The following is a 25,641-nucleotide window of genomic DNA, read 5'->3' as shown; positions in this document are numbered from 1 at the left end:
CTTACATCGACAGAATCAACACGCAGCTGGAGATGCTCACGAACTCGCTGATCGCCTGGCGGCAGTTGGAGTCCGGCCTGAGTGAATTTCACTTGGCCTTGGGCCAGGATAGAGGCACACTGAAGGGTCTCGAAGGAGCTCTGGATAAGGGACAAGCCACGCCTATAGAGTTGGCCCAGAACGTCAAACTAGTGGCCAAGCTGCTGTCGGAGAAGGTCAACGTTAGCCAAGAGCAACTTCTGGCCGTACAACAGCACCTGGACCCCAATCACATCTACCACATCGCGAAGTTTACGGCCTCGAATGGTTCTCTGTCCGATTCCGGCATTTCTGATGGAGGCGCCACTTCCGACGGTGGCCTATCCGAGAGGGAGCGACGCTTGGGTGTTCTTCGACGCCTGGCCAAGCAGCTGGAACTGGCTCTGGCACCGGGAAGCGAAGCCATGCGTTCGATTGCCGCCCGAATGGAGAGTGCCGAGGCCGAGCTAAAGCACCTGCAGAACACCTGCAGGGATCTGATTGTTCGCACGGCAGCCAGCCACCAGCAGAAACAGCAGACCCAACAGAATCAGGGCCAACAGGTTGAGCCCAAAGCCAATGGACAGGTAAAGAAGAACGCTGCCAAGGGCAACGGTCAACCCCAGGTGCCCGGAAAACGCGGCAAAGGAGCTCGCAAAGCGCGTCAAGCCAAAAACACTGGAGTAGGTCAACAGGAGGAGGAACAGCAGCAGCTCAGCCCGGAACAGCAGAAGATGGTGCTGAAGCAGGTCAAAATCCTGGCAAGTGGAGATGGCGGCGACGACCCCTCCGACGATCCCTCTCTGCTCTTCAACTTGGAAAGCTCCGAGGAAGATGCCGAAGAAGTGGATCCCGCCCAGGCCTCCAAGCGCGGATGGGCGTGGCGCATCGCAAGGGCGGCTGTGCCTATGCAGGTGGCCCTGTTCACCATCTTCTGCGCCGCCTGTCTGATGCAGCCGAACTGCTGCGACAACCTGAACAACCTGTCCATGAGCTTCACGCCCCAGCTGCGCTACATCCGCGGACCACCTCCGATCTGAGGACGGAATTCGATTTACTTAGCAGGCCGCTAATCGTTGTAGGTTACCGTTACGTTATGTTAAGGCATTTAACAGCTGTAACTAGAGTTAACCATCGCAACCGCAACCCCGCCACGCAGGCAGAGCACCGTTAGCTCGCCTTTGGCGCGCGTCACTCGCCCTCGAGGTTTTATAAGGCAGAACAGAGCGCTGTCCGGGAGAGTTCGACATCCGGAGGCAGCCCCATTTTATATGTCTAATTTAGGTAGCGAGCGCGAAAGGAACGCGATTAAAAGTAAGGATATATTTGTTATTTCGGTTAGTTTCCTGAGAGTTTAGGTTGCAGTTCTATTGAACACTGAAGAAGTACTTAGGCGACGAACAGCCACTTGAATACTGCCGCAAGAAGGATCAAGCGAGATCCTACCCAGTAAATATTTATACAGAGATAATTTTCAGTTTAGTGGCGTTTTTGTATGCTTTTCTGTTTAAAAAACACTAAAGTGCCTACAAATGCGAACTGTGAACGGGGAGATGTCAGCAGATAACAAAGGATCCGAAAGGGAGTCCAAAAGAGAGTAAGAATCCAAGGCAACGAAGCAAGAAGAAGCTAAAGGCCAACTGCAGAGGAGGAGCCAGCTAAGAGCTCCCAGGCGGAGATCGATGAACAGAGTTTATATTTTTATATGCAACGCAACTAAACACAATCAGTGCGAGGACAAGGACTCTTCAGCACCACACATCGTACGTTTTATGTCTATTATATTAATAGGATATCCTTAACCTTGTTTTGAAATAAGAAAAATTCAGCAAAAGCTACTTTAAATTGTCTCTTAGGTTCGTGTTTGGAATTACTAGACTTAGTTTATGATTTACTCACTCCCGGCAGATGATCAATGTAAAATACTTGTAAGGTTTATATACTTTGTGCGTTTTCAAAACTTTCACTTGGCAGTAAAACAGAAAAACATTTATACACAAGAACATTAAAGAAAAAGTATTCAAAAATTGGTTGTCTTTCATTTTGGGCTACTTTTTGTAGCATACTTCTGAGCGGCGTGTTGTTTGTTTCTAGCAAGTTTCAGCCGATCACTAGGATGTCGGCGCTACGAACACGTATGAAGCGAACTTCTGACAGCGAGCGCAGTATGAACGGATTCCCAAAAGTATGCAACAATTTGGGGCAAATGTTCCCACAAGTAAATGGAATCCCCGCGTAAACTAAATTAATGTTGGCTGTAGTTAATTCTTCTTTAAAAAATGTAGCTTATTGAAATTTCATTGAAGGGGGAAGAAAATATAACCTCTGTCAAGACTGTTAGTTAAGTAGGCTTTATAAACCTTTCCTCTCTATAAACTGAAAATGATCTAGACCAGTAATTCAAAATTCGAGTGTGATTCCACAAATGCTCTTAGGATAAGGGGAAAAGGGCGACACATAGTGGCATCAGCGGGAACACCTGGAGACCCCTAAGAGAATTTGAAGTAATAGTGACGCTGCTGACCCCCATAAAGCTTAGCCATGGCTTTGGCAGACGAGAGCAACTTCGCCTATGTGAAGCAGGTGGCACTAGACTGGCGGGAGATGGTGCGCGAAAAGCACCAAAGTTTGTTGATGTCGCCTACGCAGAGCTTATGGGGGGATGAATCCCAGCTGCGAATGGCGGGTACAAGGTCCCGGACGCAGTCGATGATTCCGGATGAAAGACGTGCCTCCAGCTTCTACCGGCATCGCTTTTCACAACAGGAGAAGCCCCTAGTGATCGAGAGAAGGGAGGGAAGCATGGAGCCATCCCGCATCCGAATCAACGACGAGCTCCAAATTTACATTTTCCAGCCGATCTACGTCTCACCCGCTCTGAGGGCCTCCATTCAACCTCTGTCCCGCAGTGACTTAAGCCTGGCCTCGACCTTACTGGACACGCCCTTAGAAGAGGTCAACCCTGTTACGGCGGCGAGTCCAACACCACAGTCAGTGTCGCCCTAACCCGTAAAATAATCATGATTTCCTTCCACCTCATACTTTTTGTACTTCAGAGCAATAAAACACACTCGATAAAATGGGTTTAAATCATTTTCTGCTAAATTGCGACCACCTTAGTGCATCTCTAAGCTAGAAACAGTACTTAAACCTGAGAAACTGGTATTTAGTAACATCTTTTAATATTCAGTGGTAATACCGAATATTCTTCTCAACTGATATCCTTGGAAAGTGAATTTGGTATTCTTGGCTTTGCTACTCTCGTCTGATTTTGATATCCTGTTTGCCTTTCATCAAATGTCCTGCATCGGCTGGACGTCCGTTGACGTTGATGGATCTGCGCCAAATGAAACGCACTGCGAAGTTGACCTGAACAAGGGAACTCCACCTACATATGTGCAAAGCCAAAGACCAAGGTAGAACCCAAACCAAGGCGGCAATAAGAAAGTTTCGCTTATATAAAACATATGACCAATCGAAATGGAGTCGAGTATATAAATCCCATTTCCCCTCTTTTCATAGAAGCTGTGTTCTCTGTCTAATACACAAACTACCCTATCTCTTCATTCCTTTCGTTGCACTTCAGTTGTATGGCCGTCCCTGTCTGCTGTTAAGCCCAGACACGAACCTCTGTTATGCCACTGTAGAGTTCCATCTCAGCAGTAAGCGGGGACTTATTGCGAATATCAAATAGTTATTACTTTTATTGTTATATATAAACTATATACTGTCTTGAATTGAGGGATATGGTATCTAACTAATCTAAAATATTTTCCCTGATACGAAACGAACACCTTTTAGGACTGAAACCAAAAAGGCTTTATAAGTTATCCCCAATCCCTTCCCAACACATCCGCAAACCCCCTCTCGGCATTAGCATTCGATCAAGGCGATCCTGAACCAGCGACAAATGATAAAAACTTAAGCGTGTCAAGTGCGCGAACAATGAAAACATAATTTTGTTTACGCCTCGAGGGTTAATTCCCTTTCAGATTGGACGGAGAGTCACCAGTCACCACCACCAGAGGACAGGAGCACCAGAACAGGCTCAACAATTATAATAATATGTTTACTTACCAGCAGGGCGAGATGGGTGTGGCCAGGGTCCTCGACTTCGTTGCACGCTCCTCGGTTCGCGTGCCACAGCGGAAGCGAGCTGAAAATTGAATTTACATAATTTTTAGTCCGCTGAGAAATAAGAGGTAGATAATGGCTGAAAAGATTGCGGCAAGTAAGGAATAGTGATGAAATGTCGTCCTTTAAGAGGGAAATGAGATGCGTTTCTCACATGCAGAAGAGGGTGTCCGTAATATATATAATTATATGCAGAGGTATATAAACTAGACTAGAACTAGAACACTTCCTTAGACATTCTACTCATTTAGAAACGTTTTTGATTTGGATTTCGAGTTGGCCTGGCAGATTGGAGATTGCCAATAAGCTGGGTAGGAAGTTGACCGGAGGCAGGCAGGGGCGACACACTCGTCTCAACCCTTAAGCTATTCATTAAACTTTGTGATTAAACTGACCACAGCACGAGGGGTGGAAGGGAGGAGGGGATTATACACATAGCCACCCTTTTCACCCCAGGACTTGCGGCAGTTTAGTGAGGTGAAGTGAGTAAAGCGAGCGGCGCTGACTGCTGCCTGCTGACAGGCTCATTAAATGCCGCATTCATGCGGCCTTCAACTCCAACCTCTGCCCTTGTCCCGCTGGCCACGAGCAAAAGTCAACACATCGAATTGAATGCCCCCCCGAACCCCCCTCCCATTCCACCCAATCGGGCTAATTTCGAAGCACAACCTTTAAATTACAAGAGACCTTTAAACTTGAGGAGCAGAGAGGAAGGCACACAAGAAACACGGACAACAGAAACCACATAAATAACGCAAGGAAAATTGTGGAAAATTGCCGTAACAATTTATGTTGACATTATCTTGAGACACATTTTTCTATCTGTCCCTGCTTTTTTGCTTTTCTGGATGATTAATTACCGCAAAAAGAAAAATATTTGAATATGAAAAACGATGTCTGCGATAAGCTGGGCGGGAAACTTTTCCTTATTGCTCCCCAGTCGCCGATAAACCAGAAGGACTTTTAATGAACTAAACATTCCATCATCTCCTGGAGGGAAAAGATTTGGAAAGGAAATTCTAGGAGGAATCTGAGTCAGGTGATGATTTTTATGTTCTTTATGTCTTAAAAAATACTCGCACCCTGTGAGTTAGCTTTTCTAAGTCTTAAAATGTACTTTCCTGCTCAGAGAGACTTTCTCTTCATTCGCTTTAAGAACATTTCCTTTTATTCCAAAACATAAACCCTTAAAAGTGCCTTTCTCTACCTTCGACCTGCCGGAGGATTCACTTCTTCTGGGCTGCCAATAAAATTCGATTTCTGTTCGGGCCCTGACCCGGAGGAGAGGCCGAGGAAAAGGTCGTGCCGTTAAATGTAACTGCGCTGTAATTTGCATAATTTTCTATTCATTACATAATTCTGTCAATTTCCAATACATTATAATTTGTTAGAGGACAGCGAGCGGAGGGAACAGGGGAAGAACTCAGGAAAAATATGCAAAACAGCAGCCGAAGAAAAAATGGAACAAATTATAGTCGTCGCTCCCACTCCGGGTCGTCGTTCCTCTTATTTGTAATTTGTTTTCGGCTTAAAAAGATTATTTTATGGTGAAAACAACCCGAGGCAAAGTTGTTCAATTTTTTATGCGCAATATGCTGGAATTGAAAGGACGAAAAACAGGTCACCAGTTGGGGTAAAGAAATTAACACATCGGGCAGGAGAGATTGCCGAGATACGGCGAGAGTGCGGCCAAGGATCCGGAACAGCCAGAGCCAGAGCGTAGCCTCGGCGGGAATAAAAGAAACCGCAAACTTATCTAATCCTCAACCGGAACCAAAACGAAAATCACGTAGCCATTATAAATGCAAATCAAGTGTCAATATTGCACATTTGAATATTTTCGCCACAAGGATTTTCATTTGCACAGCCGAATGCGAATGCGAATGCGAATTTTCCGTGTTTTCCTTTCCTTCGTTTTGTAAATCAGCAAAGCAAACATCTGAGACAAAAGTGGCAGGCCCAGTGCGAAATCAATCGGAATCCCTAATGTCAACTGAGTGAATTTATCAGGACTTTTCAGGACATTTGCCAAACATCTGGCCAGGCATACTAATGAGGTGGCAGAGAACTTAATGATGGGTTGCCAACTGGAAGGCCCTTAGTTCGTATGATTTGGTTTAGGATTAGGATAAAGAAGTAATCACGGGTTAGTATACGATCTATATACCTTTAAACCACATTCTTATCATTATCATTATCATCTCATTTTTACATTTCGTAAAAATTTGTCAAGATTAATGCTTTTTAGTCCCTCCTCCTGATGACTTCTTGGTGGGGATCCTCTTTCCACTTAAGCCCCCCAAAAACCTTCCTAACTACTAATTGCCATTCTAAGCTGCGCAAACTTCCAGCTGCAGAAAGTTTTCGCCGCAGGCAGGTCGAAAGCCCAGGGGCCATGTCATGAATACCTGTCCCTCCTAAATCCATCTGCAGTTCCATGTCCGCCAAACTTGAATAAGTTGTCAAGATAACTTGACCTCGGCTCGGAGGCTGGTGGCTCCTGCCACAAGGAAATTACAAATATTTGACATACATACTGGCCACGTAACATGAGCTTTAATATTTCCCAACCTGAGATCGAACCCCCATAGCCCCCACTCGAAATCTGCATTCGTGACTGGAGACAATGCCGAAAGAGGTAGAAAAAACAAAGGCAGCGAGACACGCGAGTCACGCGAATTAAGCAAAACTGAGAGGGAAAAGATATATACCTGAGATTTGGGGAAAAGGATTTCCCCACCACATCATAATGCTGTCATATGCCTGGCCGATGGGTTTTATTGGGGAGCCTACATTAGCTGACATCTCCATTTCGGCTGGCAGGGAGTTATTACGAGTCTTATTTTGTTTTCTCTGACTCAAAGTGACTTGGCTGGCTGGCTGGCTGGCTGGCTGGCATGCGAGCTTCTTGGCCTAATGGAAGACAAACATTTTATGGCCAACTGACCTGCTACACCCCGCTGAAGAGCTCGTCCTCCGATTACGTATTCTCGTTCATTCAATTACATTTTTGCGCACACTCAGCACTAAAGGGACCGCTCATAAAGCGTCAAAATTTCGGGCAAATGAGCAGGCTCTGTCTTCTGATGGAAATCCTCCCACTTTGTTGTCCTTCATTAGAAACTGCTCCCCGGGGCATTCGATTCGTCCAAGGCGGCCACACACATGAGTCCGGTTCCGAGTTCCGAGTCCGAGGAGAGGACATGCCGTGTCAACGCCATCAAAGTGTTTGGCCTCTATTAAAACTGACAGCTGAACGACCTCCCCACCCACTCCTCAACACACCCTCCCCTCGTCACCCTCATCGCCAGCTGAACCGCAGCGTAAACATTGCGGCCGCCTCAATGGACCTTGGACCTCTCCGCTGACATCGCGAATCGAGTCCTGCCCCGTGTCCTTCCTCGCCTGCTGACCATCGCATTTCCCCCGAGGCCAGGACAAACACTTCGCCCCACTCAGCACTCTCCCTCTGTTTTCCCCACATTTCCCAGTCCAGTTAAGTCCGAATCTTATTGAACGTTCCACTTGATTGTGTGGCCATTCCTGAAGGCCCCAACCCAACTTCTAGATTTGAGACTTGCTTATGCTTATTCGATAAATAATAAAGCATTCAATATTTCGACAATTTTTAGGCACAAATCGGAACATACCGATTTTCGCATTTTTGGAAAGGATCTTAAAATTTTAAGAAAAACCTCAAAAATGGTGTTCGACGGGGAATTTAATTACGAACTTAATGAGGCATAACATTCCATGTTACGATCGTGTTTGGCTTCGTAATGAGGAAAATACTGATATTTAGGACGGAAAATCGAAATTTTGACTTTTAGTAAAATTTGCCATATTTTTCCCCAATGTTATGCTTATAACTTTGTCAACTTAAGAGACAGAACCAAAAGAATGACAGTTTTGTGCAGCTAACGACCCAATATTTTTGGCTTCACATCAAAATGATGGTTTTTAGTAAAATTATCGATATTTTTACCAGTATTATGCTTATAACTCTGTTAAAATAAGACGCACAGCTATAGGGAGGATTGTTTTGTGCAGCCTACGACCCGTACAAACTTTCTATGTGGGTATGGCAATGGTTTTCAGAAATTTAATTTTTGGTCAAATTTCACTTTTTTGTAAGGGGTACCATCATCCTTTTTTCGAAAATTGGAAAAATATTTTTTTCTTCAGATTTGGATGACAGTTGAATATTTTGAAAATAGATTAAAAAAGAAGCTCAACGACGTATGGCATTCCATATTCCGTGCATTTTTGGCTTGGTAATGAGAAAAATACTGATATTTCAAGCCTCCAATCCGGACAGACCGATTTTCGCTTTTTGGAAACATCATAAAATTTCCGAAAAAACTCAGAAAATGTACTTTTTGAGGTGGGTACACCGTTCGACGGGGAATTTGAATACGAACTCAACTACATTTAACATTACATGTTACGATAGTTTTTGGCTTTGTAATAACGAAAATACTGATATTTTGATTTTAATAAAATTTGCAATATTTCTTCTCAGTGTTATGCCTATAACTTTGTCAAATTAGGAGCCACAAACAAAAGGAATCCGTTTTTTTGCAGCTAACGACCCCAGAAAACTTTCTATCTGGGTATGAAGATGATTTTCGGAAATTAAAGTTTTTCTAAAATTTCACTTTTTTGTCATCATCTTTTTTTCGAAAAATTCAAGAAATATTTTTTTCTTCAGATTTTAATGGCACTTGAATATTTAAAAAAAAGACTGAAAAACAAGCTCAACGACGTATGGCATTCGAGATTGCGACCATTTTTGGGAATTTTATACAGAAAATACTAATATTTCAAGCCCCAAATTGGGACACACCGTTTTCGCTTTTTCTGAACATCATAAAAATTTACGAAAAATCTCAAAAAAAATCACTTATTGAGTGAGGTACACTGTTCGACGGGGAATTTAAATACGAACTGAACGAGATATAACTTTCCATGTTACGACCATTGTTGGCTCTATAATGAGAAAAATATCGATATTTTGGGCTTAAAATCAAAATTATGACTTTTGAGTAAAATTCCCGATATTTTTCCTCAGTGAAATGCCTATAACTTTGTCAAAAGAAGTCGAAGAACCAAAATAAAGACATTTTTGTGCAGCTAACGACCTAAAAAACTTTCTCTATCATTTTGGTGATGATTTTCGAAAGTTTATTTTTTCTGAAATTTCGCATTTTTTGTAAGGGGTACCATCATCCTTTTTTCGAAAAATTGAAACATTTTTTTTTATTCAGATTTTAATGGCACTTGAATATTTTGAAAATAGATTAAAAAACAAGCCCAACGATAAATAACATTCCATGTTACGATAATTTTTGGCTGTGTAATGAGGAAAATACTCATATTTTGGCTGGAAAATAACCCCCATTGGCACTTTGTTGCTTTTCTCAAAACCTACGATGTTTGAGTCTTAACGAAATAAATTCAGTTCTGAGTTTTCGCTGAAAAAATCACACAGCCAATAAGGGCAATTCGTATTCCCTCCAAATAGATTTAAAAAATAATGCTTATCACGTTTCCGCCATCTTAAGTAATCCCAAGTAAGGATTATGTAATTCCTCTTAGCATCTTGCCCACCTACCAAAGATGCACAGGAAGTATGTTCTTTACCAACTTTGGTGAAAGTTGCCAGGAATCTTGTTACTCTCCAACTCTTTCGCCACTTTGGTTCACCCCCGACCCGAGTTCCATTCGTCACGCCCGAATTGAAGTTAGAAAAAGGAAAAATTACGAACCAGAAATTTTTATGATATTTCTATGCAAATGCCACCCCTGCTTTCTGCTTTTCTCTTTCTTTTTTTTTGAAGGGGTTTTCTTTTTAGAATGTTTTCAGCTGCTTCACAGGTGTCCGATTTAATGATTTTACTTTATGGACTGAAAAAGTTTGCTCTAATTTTTAGATTTTTACACCCATTTTGGAATCGCTAACCCATAAATTAGAAAACTTCTCAGTTTAAATTCGCCACCCGTTTTATGAGAAATTTTTATAAAAAATACAAAAATGTAATTTTCTATGCCTCAAAACGTTGCTTTCCAAGTCTTCTCCCAACGTTTCTCAGCGCAAGTTGACTTGCAGATAAGCTCCCTGCGAGTCATAAAATATGTCACATTCTTGGCTAAATTGCAATAAGCCCATTAGGGCTGGGCCCTTTATACCCACATGAAAGGCTTTCGGGGGCTGTAATTAACCCGTTTGGTCTGGGATAAGGAGCCACAAAATGTGGCGTGAAAACATTTAGCGCACTCTTGAGGTCTGCCACATATGTAATTGTAATCTGGTAAGGAGTCCTTTCTGTGGCTTTTGAATGAGTATGTGGCTTGTCGTGTTTTCTGTTTTGTTAACTTCAACTTTTTATCACTGTAACTGTTTTTAAAGTGTTAAGCTATAAGTATCTGTTTTTCTAAAACAACAAACTTTTCGCAACCCTCGTATATGGTCACCCCTCTCCTAATGCCTTGCAAATTGACACTTGCTGAGCTCCCAACTCCCCCTAGTCCTCAAGCGCCCACTGTAGCCCTGGAAGGACGACTCAAGTCCATCAGGAAAGTGATGAATGTGCAAGTTCCTGGCCAGTCTCCTGATCTGTGTCCCGAGCTGGCCCGGCATCCGGCTCTAAATTGGATTGCATATCATTACTTTGCACTTGTCTGGCAACAAATTTTCGCACTTCCCTTGGCCGGGGGAGCAGCGAGAAAAAAGTCAAGAAAAGGATAATTTATGCGTCTTGCAGGAAGTCTCTTTGATGGACATTCCTTTCAAATGCTCTGAGGTGGTAGTCGGGCCCTCCCCTTACCAGGACTCAATCGCTGGACAAATCCAATAAAACAAACTGCAAACTTGCCCTTCATGTGTGTCAGATAATATTGGCTTTGCGAACAATAAAGAATGGGAGCATGGCAGTCCGATGTATTGCCTAACAATGATTAATGTATTTCCTGGAACAGAAGTAAAAACATATACTAAAGGGAGGCATTCCATCCTGCAGTAAACAAGCTAAATAATTCCGCTTAAATCGTTCATTATGTCTGTGCTGTCATTATTTCTATGAAATCATGTTCTAGTGACATCCCAGTTAATCTTTTTGACGCTCTGAATTGGCCTTGCCAAAAGGTTTCCCCAGCACTCGACTTACGCATAACCTGCTGACAGCCGAACAGCATATTTCCATCTCAGGGGGACTCCCTGAGACACACACCAAATGTCAACTTCAAATTCAACTTAAAAATGTCTTTGGATAAGGGCTAGTTTGATCTGCTGCCTGTCGGCTTACAAGGCCTCCGGGTTTCCACCCTGCCTTCTGGACCCAAGGCCTCTCATTACGCCACTCCCCCACACGCACGCATAACTTTGGCTTAATTCGAAATTAAATTTATCATCAATGCAATTAGTGGCCATAAATTAAGGATTCCCATTCGGCGGCGCATCCTTCTCCCAGCGATTTCCCTCCGTGGTCACAAGTGTGAATTATGGCCGCAATGCCGCATAACCTCTTCTGCATACCCGGCTGTATCCTCATGTGTGTCCTGCGGTCAAATTAAATTAAATTGTCCTTTTTCATTTCGATACACTTTCGAACTCTCCAGAGAGCTAGAGCGAGAGAGAGAGGCGGAGAGGGCAGTGCCGCATCTCCGTCAGCTCCATTAAGCCAATAAAGCATTCGTTTCATTGGATTACGTATGCTGATGTGGGGGCAGAGTGGGGAATGTCCCAGGGAATGGAGACTGGGATCCGGTTACACACACATGCCTTTGGGAAGGACACGGTCAGCGGAGAGTCCCCTGGTCCCTGCCCCTTGCTTCAGGCTCAATTTGTGCCCTGATGAATGGGTCCATTCATACATGGGCCAGAAATGAATAAGGAAAAATGGTGCAGAAATAAAGTTCTTGGTTTTTGGTGGTCCATAGTTCTATTTTTAATACAAAACAAGTGTTTAATTATTTTTCAAGGAACAAGTCAGATTGAATCCATCCCCCGGACTGGATGTAAGGGTAAGGGTAATTGCTCATGTCAACCAGTTCCACGACCTCTCACCCACTCCTCTCGGCTGGTCCAGTCCCGTTGATTAAATGCCCGAGATAATCATTTAATCCTCGAGAGCGAATCGCAGGCGTTGAGATAAACTTCTTCATGTATTATTCATCATTGGGCTTTCATTACTTTCTCCGCTTTAATTTCCCTGACCCCGCACTGTGGTCAAAATGTGGATTTAATAAGAGAAATGCAGCGAACCTAATGAACTTCCTGTTTGTCCTGCTTGAGCTTCCTTATTTCCCCTTTGGCTTCCTCTTATTTTGGCCTCCAGCCAAGCAGAAGAGATTTCACCCGCTTTCCCCCGCCCATTAAGCCATTTTCCCTCCTCCTTCTGCTGCTGATTGTGATGGATAAACTATTGGGAAATTGCCTCGGAAGATGCCAGAATTTGGCTCAATTGAATGCGTTTCGATTGAAATTCACTTTCTTGCTTTTGGCAGTGATGTTTTCGAATCGCTGCCCCTGACCACGCCCCTATGACGATGGCAGACGAAGGCAGTTGCCACAAACAGAGTTTGGAAATCTTACATCTATCTCTTTTAAAGTTGATTTAAAACAGACTCAGTTTTGGGTCAGACAACTGGCGACATTTTGGAGAGTAGAGAAGACTTCACTATTTCTAATATCCAGCCTCAGAGCACTTTGTAGTTGGCAGCGCGTTGCATCATAAACCATGCTCTGTCATACAAACGACTTCATTAAAAGCTCCGCAGTTTTCATTGCGCCAAATATTTCCTAATGAACGCGCCAAACAGTCTCCAGACTGTGGCTTAAAATATGGAGCTGACATCATAGGAGAATCTTCCCCAAGGCGTAGTTTAAAGTAAAGGGATTTAAGGGATCTGTAATCCGCCAAAAGTCAAAACCTTTTCTATACAAATACTCATCGAATTCCTTAAATTATTAACCAGCTTTCTGGGGAACAGCTGGAGATATTCCTCGGCAAGGGGCTTGGGAATTGGCAGATTTTTGCAAGAATTCTCAGACACGTTCTTTTCGAATTTGAATGGCAATAATCGATCCCAGCGGCATACTCCTCCTCTAAAGAGGACACTTGCAACCCCATCCCGAAGTCCAGCTTAAAGCTGATGTTATCTGCGAGATGTTTATCTTGCGGCCTCACCTCTGACTCTTCACTCTGAGGGGATTAAAAAGAAATCCACTCGAAATTGAATACGATTAAATTCGAAATTGACCTCTGTCCGACCATATGCAAATGCCAGATAATCCCGGATTCCCGGAACAGTCCTCCCCTCATTTAAGCGAGCTGTGAAAGTCAGGAAGCCCACAGCAGTTTTCCAATTGTCCTTTTCCCTCTGCTACAGCATTTTAAAATCGAATTTTCAGCCGCAACAAAAAAGGGTGGCGCAAAGTCAAAGGGGCAGGGGTCTGCCTTTTATGGCCGAGGGTTGCTCTCACCCCATAGGGGTTCCGGGCTCATAGGGGTAGTGCACGGGTTGCCTGCTCTCAAAACATAATTACGAGCATGTAAACAATAATTTAATTTCGCACTAATGCAGCAAATTTGTGGGCTGATTGTGGGCTTTGCTAACGAACTGCCTCTCGAGGAAGGGGTTACAGCCGAGGGTGCGAACTTGGCCGTAACCTGTGTTAACTTGAGGTTTTAAAATAATACTTCTTCTTCTGAAGATCATAACTAATATCATCTCCTTGTTCTCTTTCTGCAAACTCTTTCATCTGACAAATTTTGATTTCTGCTAAGAAAGATTTATGAGTGCAGCTCATGGAACCCTTTCGGCTGTCTTAAAGGGGCAGCCCATAAATCTTCGCTTTGCCAAATGTCTTAAAGGGAAGATAAAAGAGGTTACTGCAGCTACTAACTTCTGACAGTACTGTGCTTTCTAATCGTCTTAGGACTTTCATTCGGTTCTTCAGTAATTAACATAACCAAGAGCGCACTTTCTCTTTTCCAGTCGGCGGCGAAACGGAAATCCCATTGAGTTTCAGCTTCGATGGGCAAACATTGTTCCGACACTTAAATTTGCATAATCAAAATCAAAAACATCATTTCCATTCCTCCCCCGCCGGCTGTCAATATGCCACTTGGAAGCCGCAGTTGAGCTTTTAAAATTATGCAAATTCAATTTTGAGACACTTTCCCGGCGTCCTGGACTTCCGCCTGCACTCGGGAGTTGCGACATAAATTCGAGTAACTGTATTAATATAATTGGCCGGGGGCGGTTGCCTTGGCTCTTAAAATTAGATTTAGATGTGCTCCTCCTCCTCCTCCTGCGACTTTCCCTTTTCTTCGATTTGATTACCTTTGTTGTCCTAGCCGAGTGGAGCGTCTTACTCCTGATCCGGGGGGGCTGTGGGCTTAAGTTTAAAGCTCCATTTACCCTGCAGTGGCCATAATTTAAAACCTGTATCTCCTTGTACTCCTTGGCCATGAATCATGTTTAGTTTTGGACTTGCAAATCGCTTTATTATTCAGCCCAATTGCGCTCCGACTATAAATAATTAATTTAGATGGTTTCCCGGGGAGGTGCGGTCCTTTATTTATGGTTTGGTGCCAGGGTCCGGCTTAACTGTTGCTTCCTGGCCAGAGATTTGTTGTCTGCCGGTGAGTTAGGGCCATTTAGATGTGAGATTACCTTTTATGGGTTTTGGTTCTGAAGGCGGAAGTCAACTTGTAGAGCTGTTCGAGAGGAACAAAAGGACTCGCCCAAAGCACTTGATTTGTTTCTATTACAAAAGTTAGAACTGTACGGAAAAAGAGTTATTGGTTGTTCCTCTAACAACTTGCAAGCAGTAAAAGCCCATTGAAGAAGATAAGACCTCTGTCTGTCCAGAAACATCCTTTAAGAATATCTTAACTTCCATAGAAGGATATCTTTAACTCCCGTACAAGCCCAACTTCATTTGCCATTCAGATAATCAGATGGCCACTGATCCCTCCTCCATCGATCCCTGTATGCCATTTACTTCCCCATCCGCGCTCCCGACTTAACTTCGAATGTCATCCAATTCCATTTTTTCACACCTTCTGCGGGCATTTTCGGGATTCCTTATACGAGGATAATACGTTTATGGCAGCTGCAGCCGTTAACTGTCCATAAAAGTGCACATTATTGTAATGTTGCATTGTCCTGGAACGGCAGTTTGAGCCTGGCTAACGGCAGGACATCGTCTTGGAGGTCTGAGACGGTCTCTCTTGGTCTTTCGGGTCGGGCGTTGAGAGTTGGCAGTTTGCCCGGCAGGACATCGCTCCCAGCTCCTCCGAGAAGTGTAAATGTTTTAGTGGATTATCGCTTGGCACGATTTTTATCATCGAATGGCATTCGATTGGAATGTCCTTCGGCGGTGGCGGTGGCGGAGGCGGGTCTTGGCCTTAAGCCGGGCCATTGCAACGGGAACTGTTTGGCCAAGTGAATTGTACTTTGACCGAAGGACATTAGTCGGAAAGTCAGAGAGCATCCATTAGAGCAAAGCCCAAAACCGTTTCAAATCTCGTTAGGCCTCGCCCTCCCCCCACACTGGGCCAGCGGTCGAGGGTGGAAAGTGGAGTTCATATACGAATAGACCCCGCAAATGTCAGCAATAAAAAGATAATCATGATTTACAGCCAGCATCAATATGTGGCCAGGAATGTCTGAGGACATTCCGCAAAGTTTATGGGGAGCAGTCAGGAGCTGCGAGGGGGAAGCTGTCAAAAGTCCTTGTTCGACTGTCATTCGGCATTTTATTAGCATATTAATTATAGGCAGCAGGGCGCAGCTTCCTCCTCCGCAATTAAACTCGAACCTGGAACCATTTAAACTTTGACACCTGCAACTCTCCTCGGAATTCGCGCAAACTTTTATTGGCTCGAGCTGGGAAATCTCATTAATCTTCCGCCGCTGCAGAGGTGTAAAACGTAAACAAATCTCTTTTTTATGGTAATTGAACTTTTTTATTGTTTTCCCGCTGTCTTTTTTCCTGCCTTTTGTTTCCATTTTGATTTGTTTCCGTTTCGTCTGGATTACTTATCGATTTCATTTAATTAGTCCGACACTTTGCATACAAGTCAGGGGTGGGGAGTCCCCCTGAGCAGGGACTGCGAGTCCCAGACAGGCGGTAAACTAATTTGTATAAACTAATTGAGAGATTTGCGCTGGTCAGCCAGCCCCGCACAGGCTACTTTATGACGTGTTCTCTCATTAGCAATAAAAACCAAATGGAAATGGTCTGATTAGCCCGGGAATGGCATTGCGATTGTTTCTAGTTTGGCCGGGAGGGAGGAGTCCCCGAGGAATTATCACCAAGCAGGGGTTGGGGGGTAGAACTAATTGCATAGTTTCGGGGATTAGGGGAGTGGATCTAAATGCCTCGATTCGTATTCATAGCCGGACATCGAACTTACAGCGTTCAAATGCATGCTCATTCGACAAATAATAGTCAATACAATGTGGGTTCAGCTTCCTACCAAGGTCATAGACTGCGTAGTTCCCTTAGTAGTTCCTTTAAACTCACCTAAATCCCTTAACCCATTAGTAGAAGAGCTTCCCAGTCCAGACAGTCAACAGCCAGGCAACCTTTCGCTATCTGCATTTATGGACTAATAGATAATGGCAGCCAAGTTTGGGAAGCCTTTGCCTTCCCAGGCCAGGACTCTGCTCCGTTGCGAGGACTCATTACGCCGCCGTCGTTATCTGTCCCATATGAGAACGCCGGCAAGGCGGGGGCATGCCGAATGGCTTTATTGTAATTGGGCTGCAACATTTTGTTAAAATATGACATATTTTATGACTCACAGGGCGGGCGCTGGTGGGTGGCTTCCCGGCTTTTATCTGGCACTCCCATGTGTAATTTGCATTTGGGCCAGGACTCTGCATGTGCGCCAAATGAATTCAAATTGGTCCCATTTGTACTTTATTAGGGTTAAGTTTTGGTTATTATCGCAGATAATGAGTCTCCCGCTGGAAGAGTAAGGAGTCCTGAAGCTGGAGTTCAGGTACAAAGGAAACTTTGCTGTCTGTAATGTTAGGTACACAGGGAGAACGACTTAGCGACTCTCATCTAATTCCCGCTACTATAAAATCTCATATTCTCTCAGTGCTAAGGATCTTCCCTGCGCTTTTTGCCTTCTCCTCCCAAATTGCAAAATATGCGCGGAATTCCTTGTACCTCGAGAAGCCAAAAAAGCCCTCGAAAAAGCGAAATATATTTCAGTCGTTTTGGGGTTTTTGTCGCCCGCAGATGTCTGGACCTTGGAGGAGATTTCTGACTCGGGAGTATCCACGCTGAGCAGCTCCCTTTGCGAGGGGCAGATGGATATCGAGCCGAAGAGTCTTTCGATAAATTAAATCAAATTTTTCAGATTTTTGAGCATGTCCAACGCGTGCAGAGAGTGAGGACGGCAAACATAATTGGGCGCAGAAAATAAGTCAAAGCCAGACTTGGTTTTATGCTTTCTGCCTGCCCGACGAATTCAATGAAAATGCCACAAAATGTCATAAGTAAATTATTCACAATAGATCCCGATTGATTGACACCCACACGCGCCGCCTTCGTTTGATTCGCTTTGAATCGGCCCAAAAACGGCCCAAATTATATGGAGAAGGGAAATTGCCGAGAGCCAGACACGTGTCAGAGAAGTCAGAGAGGGGCCTTCCAGGAAACATGTCACGAGAGTGAAAAAATATCCCCCTTCTCCCGGAGCAGTGATGGGAATGTCCTTTAATAACTTAACTAAGTGTCCTCGGCATAAAGTTGACAAATGTCTTAATACAGTCTCGAGACGAATCAGATCCCCGAGGAGCCACGGCCAGCAGCGAGAGTCTCCCCAGACATGCAAATCAAAGAATTTATCACTCAGGAGGAGGAGGAGGAGTATCTACTGTTCCCGGCCTTAGTTCATCTCCATCGCCGATGCGGCCAAGTGTAAGACTATGAATAATAAAAAGGGTTAAATTAGCATTTTCACATTTATTTGAGCGATGACATGGCTGATACAGCGGCTCTTCATCTTGGGCCTTATCTCCGGGAGCTGGGGCTGCTTAGGGCTAAGGCCGGATTGGGTATTATCCCGGGAGCCGGGGTTTATTAGCGAACGCGTGCAGCGGCAATCATGAGGCGCGTTAGCGGAGGAAAGGGTGGAGCTGGGACTACAGCAATTTCCGATGACATTCAGAAAAGGAGTTGCCCTTCGGGTTAATCACTAATGATGGCCCCCATCCAAGGACATTTCGGAACTGAAAGGAAAGGCGTTTAAGCGTGGTGCCAGAAGATTACGCTGCATCCTCGAAAAGGATTGAGCATGTAAGCCCTAAAAAGATGACAAGGGGGATAAGATGCTGCGATAAAGCTCTAACAGTGATGGAACTATTAAGGAAATGGCTTTTATCAGTTACTATTTAAATCTGAGTTCAGGATTAAGATCCAAGCTGCAGCTTAGAAAGATCTTAGCCTGACCAATACCTCGCACATCTATCTCCATCAAGCTGCCCGGCCCACTCCCATTTCTCAGCCATCGCAATTTAAAGTCCAGAGTGCCGCCTCCCTCCTGCTCCGGTTAATTGCTGTGTAAATCAAATCCATCTGCCGTCAAAACACGGATCCATTTCATTTCGCCCAGTTCGGAGGCGAGTCGGCATTTCCTACAAGGATTGCCCATTAAAAATGTTAATTAGTTGCACAAACAGTGAGCTTCGGTGATTGCGAGACGGCAACTGGGGCAGAGAGTCCGCAGGAGGAGGCCGTATAGGGAGCTCAGAGAGCACAGAGCTGCGAGCCAGGGCTCGGCGGACATCGCGTGTATGCAAATTGAATTCGGCGCTGTCGTTGGTGTCCTCGATTGAATGGCAATTAAGATAAATGTTCGCGGCATGTCCGCACTTAAGCCCAACATGCCGCGAAGTCACACTTTGGCCGCAGAGCAGCTTCCCCAGGACAGCCTCCGCGGGGCGGGAATCTCTCGAAGCCAATCATTATTAACTAATTTCGTTGACACTTTTGGCTCTGCAGGAAGCGAAGAAGCTCTTGATATTTGGTTTTTGAACATAATATCTCTTCAATGGCAATATAATTTCATGCTGCAAAATCATTGCTGTATCTCGACGTGAGAGTGCTCTTTAAAAGGATTTTCGCAGGTTGCCTTATCAATTGGCGATTCGCGTCACGTTTGCAGCGTCTGGCGAAAATCGATAAGCGGCCAAGGCAAGGCAAACCGGCCAAAGGCCAAGGCGAACTGGATGGATGGTACCGTTGCCGTGGCAATCAGCTGGCCGGCCATGCCCATCAGCTCCCGCCCCGAAGCGAACAAGTGCAACGAACCGACTGCGAGGAAATCCCCTTTGAAATGCCCACCATTAATCCTGCATAGAACAGATATTAGATGCTGGCTGAGCGAAAATATTTTTATAATTTCGACTTTTTGATAAATCACAGGCGAAGTGGCATCATTTGTCAAGCGGCATCCCCGAGAAGTGCTCGTATGTGGCCCACCCCGCCCCGCCCTCTTCCACATATGTCACTGGGGTCAAAATTGCGACACTTTCGTCATGGAAGCCAGTGGATCGAAACGGGGAGCTGCAGTAATAAATGACCTCTTCCTCCTGGAGGGCAGAACATGAGTTATGGTCTTCGGCTAATAATATGCCAGGACATGTCTACCGGAACCCGGAACCCTTTACCCAGCCAGCCTGCCGTGATGAGCGCAAATTAAGTTTGTGGCACTTCCTCAAGTTGCTTGTTCTTTGGGGAATTCCTCGGAAAACAATTGTCTTAAGGTTGCAATTCTTCATCTCCTCGAAGGACTGCTAATTGTGCTGACAATTTCTATGACGCGACTGCTGAAATATTGGAAAATTATGCGGAATTAATGTGGCCCAGGCTACTCCATCTGCTACCAGCTTTTATCAAAAAATTAGAGCGTGAAATAAAGCCTGGCATGTAGGAAGCAGCAGAGAAACAGCTCGATTTATTGGGAACCATAAATCATAGGACTGCGACAGGGGATGAGAATCGAAGGGAGTCTGGAGGCAGAGGGGAGTGAGTGGAAGTTCAGCTCCATTCACAGAACGCCTTCCTTTCATTAGGCCAACTATTCGAAGAGAAGGTAACTCTCTTTTGTTTCATTCACAAAGCCTTATTAGCTGGTTACAAATTTCAATCACGTTTCGAAACATCGCCTTTGATAGCATCTCCTGAATGAAACATAATTTTAGATGAAATAGAAGCCAAGAGAGGAGAAAGATTCTGCTGCTTGTGGGTGTACCTATACCGGAGACTAAAAACTGAATGAAAAGTTCTCGAATTCAGAGCGCGTGCTGAGATCGAAGGAGATTATGCCTGGTACTAGAACCCCTTCTTTGATGGCTTCATTCATGGGAAATTCGACAGGTAGAGCAGCGGTACAGGCTTACGACCAGCGGAAATGGAACATTGAGGAAACGCTTATCTCGGGATATCTCCAAGTTACTGAGACATCTTCTATCGGGGGAGCAGATAGAGCGACTCAGAACTCAGCGACTGCCATAATGAAATTTAACCAAATTGGGCTGAAATTGCACGCCGTCTGCCAGCGTTACCATAAACCGATCTCGAATTCCGCGTACGATCGCCCAGGCATCCTTATATTCGCCGACTTATGGCTCCAAGCGTGGCGTCGCCTTCTACGGCTGGGCGGACTTCTAAATCTGGCCAGCGGTGGATGGACACGTGCTCCTCCGACTCCATAATGCGGCTCCCTGCCTTCGGGCGGTTCTGCAATTTAAATTTTGATTTCCTTTTTAATTGCCTTCAATTAGTGAGGCATCGTTTGGCGTTGGCTCTGATTCAATGTCGATCATCATGATGGGTTATAAAAAGAAAGCTTGACTAAGCCAAACATCTTTCAGTTCTTTGCAGTAACTTGAAACTGCTCTAGGAAGTATAAAGTTGCTTCTGCATTTTCATAATGCAGATCTGTTCAGCTTTGTAAACCCATCTCAATGCACCTCTTTCAATCCTTCTCAATCTGCTTAAAATGTAAGTTTGACTTAACATTCTGGTTTGGCTGCCTCTCAATTAACTCTTCGCTCGCATCCTTCTTGGTCGAAATCCCAGCCCAACCGTTAAGGAACTCCTTCCCTGCCATTTAAGGCGACAACTTGTTTTTGTCCCTGGCTGGGTAATGTGACTAATTGGAACTCCAGTCGCCGGCTCATTTTCCAGCATAATTAGTTCCCAATCAGAGGATGGACGTTGGCCAGGTAGATCTTTTGGCAGGTGTAACTGAGTAAGTGCGTGACAGTTTATGAAATTTATGACATTATTTTCTCCTCTCTCCCGCTCTATCGACCTTTCCCTGGAAATCTCAACGGTGGCTGGCAATCAGGTCCTTCTTTCTCCCCGATCAGCAGGGTTCCTTTCTCCTGGCGCTGGCCTCGTCATAAACGTCACAATATCCCACACAAAGCAACTTGATTATTATTACTGCTGGTCAGATCAGATAGCAGTGTGGGATGTGCAAAACATATTGACTGACCCCTAGATCAAGGAGATAGCAGCAGGTCAACTTGCCTGTCCAATCTTAACTTCCCATCTGCCTTACCCTTTGGCCCTGTGACCTTTTGGAATGGCATTCCTTGGCCAAATTTGTTTGCAAATTAACCGTTTGCATATTGCAAAGGGAACGCTCTCGTTTAGGAATTTATGAGCAGGCATTTCCATTCCCTCGGCTGGCCTCAGCTGCGGAAAAGTTACGAGGAAATTGCGTGCGGCATGGGAACTTTCTCGCAATTTCTCGGCAATTGCCAAAAATGAACTCGGGCCTCTGAAATGGCACTGGGAATGGGGAGCCAAAGTCCTTTGTCAACATTTTAAATGCATTTTTATTGAGATTCATATCGCGAATTCGCACAAAGAACTAAACGCGTCTCTGGATCGACTTCAAATTCCTTAAATTATTGCCTATCCCCAGCCCAAAGGACACCCACCCAACCCCACGTGAGCCAATCCCCTGGAACATTGTCAAACCGAGAGGTTTAAAGTCGTTCCGGCACTCGCACGTTTTATGCGAATTTGAACGGTAATAATCGATCCCTGCGGCATTTTAAAAAATAAATCCGTTTCGCAAATGGAAATGGAAATGGAAAGGAAAGTGGAGAGCGGAAAGCGGGAAGCGGAAGCCAGGGAGGAAAGGAGAGCCCTGAGAGTCCTTTGAATTATGGCAGTTGCTAAGCTCGCACATATGGAACAATGAAGCACATGGATCCCGGGAGCAGTCGGGGTTTTATTCGTTTCTTATCTGAGTTTGATTCGGCATCCGAATTGCAGTAAATTAAAAAGTGCAAACAAAACACTTTGATACAGACGCGAGCTGACTTTATGGCCCAGACGTTGCCAAAGATGCGAGTCCTGATTGGGGGTTAATTAGGAGGAGGGGAAGGGAGTGGCTCTGGGCTTAATGGCACTAAGTAGATCTTCGATTAAGGCGGATGTAGGGATTGCTTTTAATCTCAGTACTCAGTTCTTTATTTGTCGATGGTGTTAAAAGGATTGTTCTTAGGGAGTTTCTTCTGCATTCACGAAAGTTAAAAAGTTTGCTGAGCAGAATCAGGACAAGCTGTGTTTTCCAACTAAGCAGGAGACCCACCTCTCTCTTACTCACTCACACAGAATGTCTGTACAATATTATAATTTGACACTAAGCCTACTCATTTATGGTTTCATTAGGAAGTTCCCCTACTCCACATCCTGCCGTAAAGTTAATTCAATCAAAGGAAGCTGCATTCTGGTCGTAAATTAAGCGCGAATTATGAATATTTCTCAGTCGAAGGCGCAGAACTGATCACGTTCCTCTCTATCCTGTAGCCTGAGAAGATGCTGCTGATGTAAATCATGATTATCATTTTATTGCTGACACATGTTTTCATTAACATTCCGCTTCCCTTGCTCGAGGAACAACCCCCGTCCCATAGTTTCCCTGCCATTTCCAAATATGATGACAAATGACGTCGCAGGACCATTTCCCATTTTCCATAATTTCGCAATTCTGCACACTTGCCGTCGTCCATCCCAGAGGTCAACGGGATTTACATAATCGGGCAGTTCCGCTCAGCTCCCTCCCCCAAACTGGCAGCCAGTCTGCCATCAATCAAAAATTGCAATTGGCTGCTGGACGATGGCCATCCTGATGGGTAAATAAACTTGGTGGCTTGGCCCCAAGGATCGGGATTAAGCTGTTGTCTTCCCCTCGCTTCACACTCCCTGCGGAGTGGCCAAAATCCATACTAGAACTCCATTCCCATCAGCTACTCTGACCTGCAACGTCTTGCAAAGGCAATTCGAAGGCAAAAATCCTTGGCGGCAGCTGCCGGCGCCCGAGATGTCGCCATAAAAAGGCGTTGAGATTGGTAAATTAAACGCGGAATTAGGGAAGGGGGGAGGAGAACTCAAAGGTTAAATGGCTCGCGACTGAAAAGGGTTGAGCGAACCTTGTTGAAATTAGCATTAATTGGTCATTGCGACCGGCCTAGACCAGCAACGGCCCTCCGGGGAACTCTTCCAGAGATTAAATAAGCCAAAGAAGCCCAAAAAATGGCACGGAAGAGGAAAGGAAAGGGGAAATGCGAAATGGAAAGCTTTAAGATGAGACAGAAGTACAACATAATTTGACAAGTCATAATATTGATGGCGTTGGCCAGGATTTATGGGCCACATCATCTGTGGATATCGAAGGGCTGGCTCTCGGGCAGGGGAATCGATTATATGGCCTTGTAATCGAACAGATCGACAATGGGGCCATAAATCTTGCCCGGAACCCTGCCACACTTTAAATCGAAACGGAAGATTTATTTCCCAGCCACAAGTGCTGCCTACCTCCAGCCTAGCCAACCCGTAACCCCTTTTACATCGTTTCAAGTGGTTCGAATGCAGCATATGTGCGGGTCCTGTACGGGTTTCCTCAAAGGGTTGGCAGGCCTCTCCCTCCCCCCTTAGCAGTTTTCCTTTTCTTTTTTAATATAACCCCTAGTTGAACTAATTTCCCGCCCGTTCGGCCTCTTTACAGACAATAAATTTAACGCAATTTTTCCCCGTTTTAATTTCCCAAACAATTGTTAGTCTCATTTTTTCTGTGCCTGCGGAAGACGCCTTGGAATTTTCCGAGGGTCGCAGAAGAAGGTACAAAATATGCAAATGTCCATGAAATTGTCGGGGAATTGGTACAAAAAATGCTGGAAAATAAAAGAAATTAACAAACATAAAATTAATGTTGGCACCCAACAAACTTTTCCCGCCTCTCGATGCAACCCTGAACGGGGAGTAGTAGAAAGAAATGGAGAGGGGGTGGAAAAGCAGAAGCAGGCAGGAGTGGGGTGCAAAGGTAGAGCTGTGGAAATTGTGTGTGTCCTGCACGTGTTTCCATTTGCGACATCATTCGACACTTGGCTGGCTTTTCCTGCGCTTTGTTGCGAAAATTGTTTTTCCTCGGTCTGCTTGGCTCTTTCTTGCATTTTCCACCCAGTCAGCGATGATAGAAATCGCATTAAGCAGCCCCCAGAAGTCAGCGAGGACATCAGAATGCAGGCAAACTGGCCAAATGCCAATAAGAATCATCTCAAATGGCCAAGATAGGAAAGCCTTGCCAGGAAAGGTAAGGAAGATGGTTATTCAGACTCATATGGGTGTGCTCTGGGATGTCCAGATCAATGGCTTCCCAAATCTCTGTAATAATAGCTCTGCTTGCTGATACCTTGGCCTGTATACTGTATATATAATCAAGAACTAGTGAAGTCCACTCTTAATTGCTTCCAAAAATGGAAGAAAGCGAAATAAATTTGGCGAGTTAAGCCTACCTTCCTCCCGCTGCCCTCCTTAATGGTCCTTTGCCGCGTCCAGTTAAGAACAGGAAGTTCGTTAGCAGGAAGAAATTTCTCTTTATTAAATTTTCACTTGCCGAACGGCGTTTCGTTCGGGGAAAAACAACAACGGAAAATGAGGAAAAATGCGTGAGGCCGTGCAATGAATAATGCATGAATTTGTCTCTCGACAAAAGCCTTTTAAATGATACGAGTGGGGAGGAGGAGGAGGAGGAGGGGGAGGGCCAGTGATTATCTGAACGCGTGTGTGGGTGTGTCATAAACCCCTCACATGTGTGTGGGTGCTTGCTCATGTGTGTGTGTGTTTGTCCTTTGAATAGCCACAATTACCCAAACCGCCCACCGTAGTCAGCAAATTGAGGCCAAATATTGGCAATTTATGGCTAAACCAGGAAAATATTAAACTAAATATATAAATAAATCTAATTAAAGTTATATCGGGCTTGAGTTACCATTCCTAGCCACCAGAGATACAAGTTCACTTCATTACTCTGCCACACTTGCTTGCCACACCAATCCCGAGTCATCCTCCTGTTGCTTCCTCAATTAGTCGCTGGTGCAGGTTTCCGCTCATCAGCCGCCGCTCATTGCTGTTTGCACAAATTGATTGACACTGAT

The 25,641-nt window shown here is 44.7% G+C and overlaps 2 protein-coding genes across 7 annotated transcripts in view; both read left to right on the top strand.

Moving 5' to 3' along the window:
* LOC108104664 overlaps positions 1-2,045 on the top strand; it is a 108,851-nt gene extending 106,806 nt beyond the window's left edge. For all 6 annotated transcript variants that reach the window (XM_041817995.1, XM_017210854.2, XM_041817994.1 and 3 more), the window contains one exon: positions 14-2,045. In XM_041817995.1, the coding sequence (XP_041673929.1) occupies positions 14-1,058 (1,045 nt within the window). In that variant the 3' untranslated portion in view covers positions 1,059-2,045. The remainder of the gene's footprint in view (positions 1-13) is intronic.
* Positions 2,046-2,386: 341 nt separating this feature from the next.
* LOC108104667 lies at positions 2,387-3,098 on the top strand. The gene has a single exon (XM_017210856.2). It carries the CDS (start codon positions 2,560-2,562, stop codon positions 3,022-3,024), a length of 465 nt encoding a protein of 154 aa, XP_017066345.1. The 5' UTR covers positions 2,387-2,559; the 3' UTR covers positions 3,025-3,098.
* The last annotated feature ends 22,543 nt before the right edge of the window (positions 3,099-25,641 follow it).

This window comes from Drosophila eugracilis, unplaced genomic scaffold, assembly GCF_018153835.1.
Source record: "Drosophila eugracilis isolate 14026-0451.02 unplaced genomic scaffold, ASM1815383v1 contig_2088, whole genome shotgun sequence".
In the NCBI taxonomy this organism is placed as follows: Eukaryota; Metazoa; Arthropoda; class Insecta; order Diptera; family Drosophilidae; genus Drosophila; species Drosophila eugracilis.
The sequence above is the reverse complement of the archived record's forward strand: the minus strand, read 5'-3'. Positions and strand labels throughout refer to the sequence as shown.

Coding starts and splice junctions, on each gene's coding strand:
- LOC108104667 (XM_017210856.2), top strand. CDS start 2,560: ATGGCTTTGGCAGACGAGAGCAACTTCGCCTATGTGAAGCAGGTGGCA.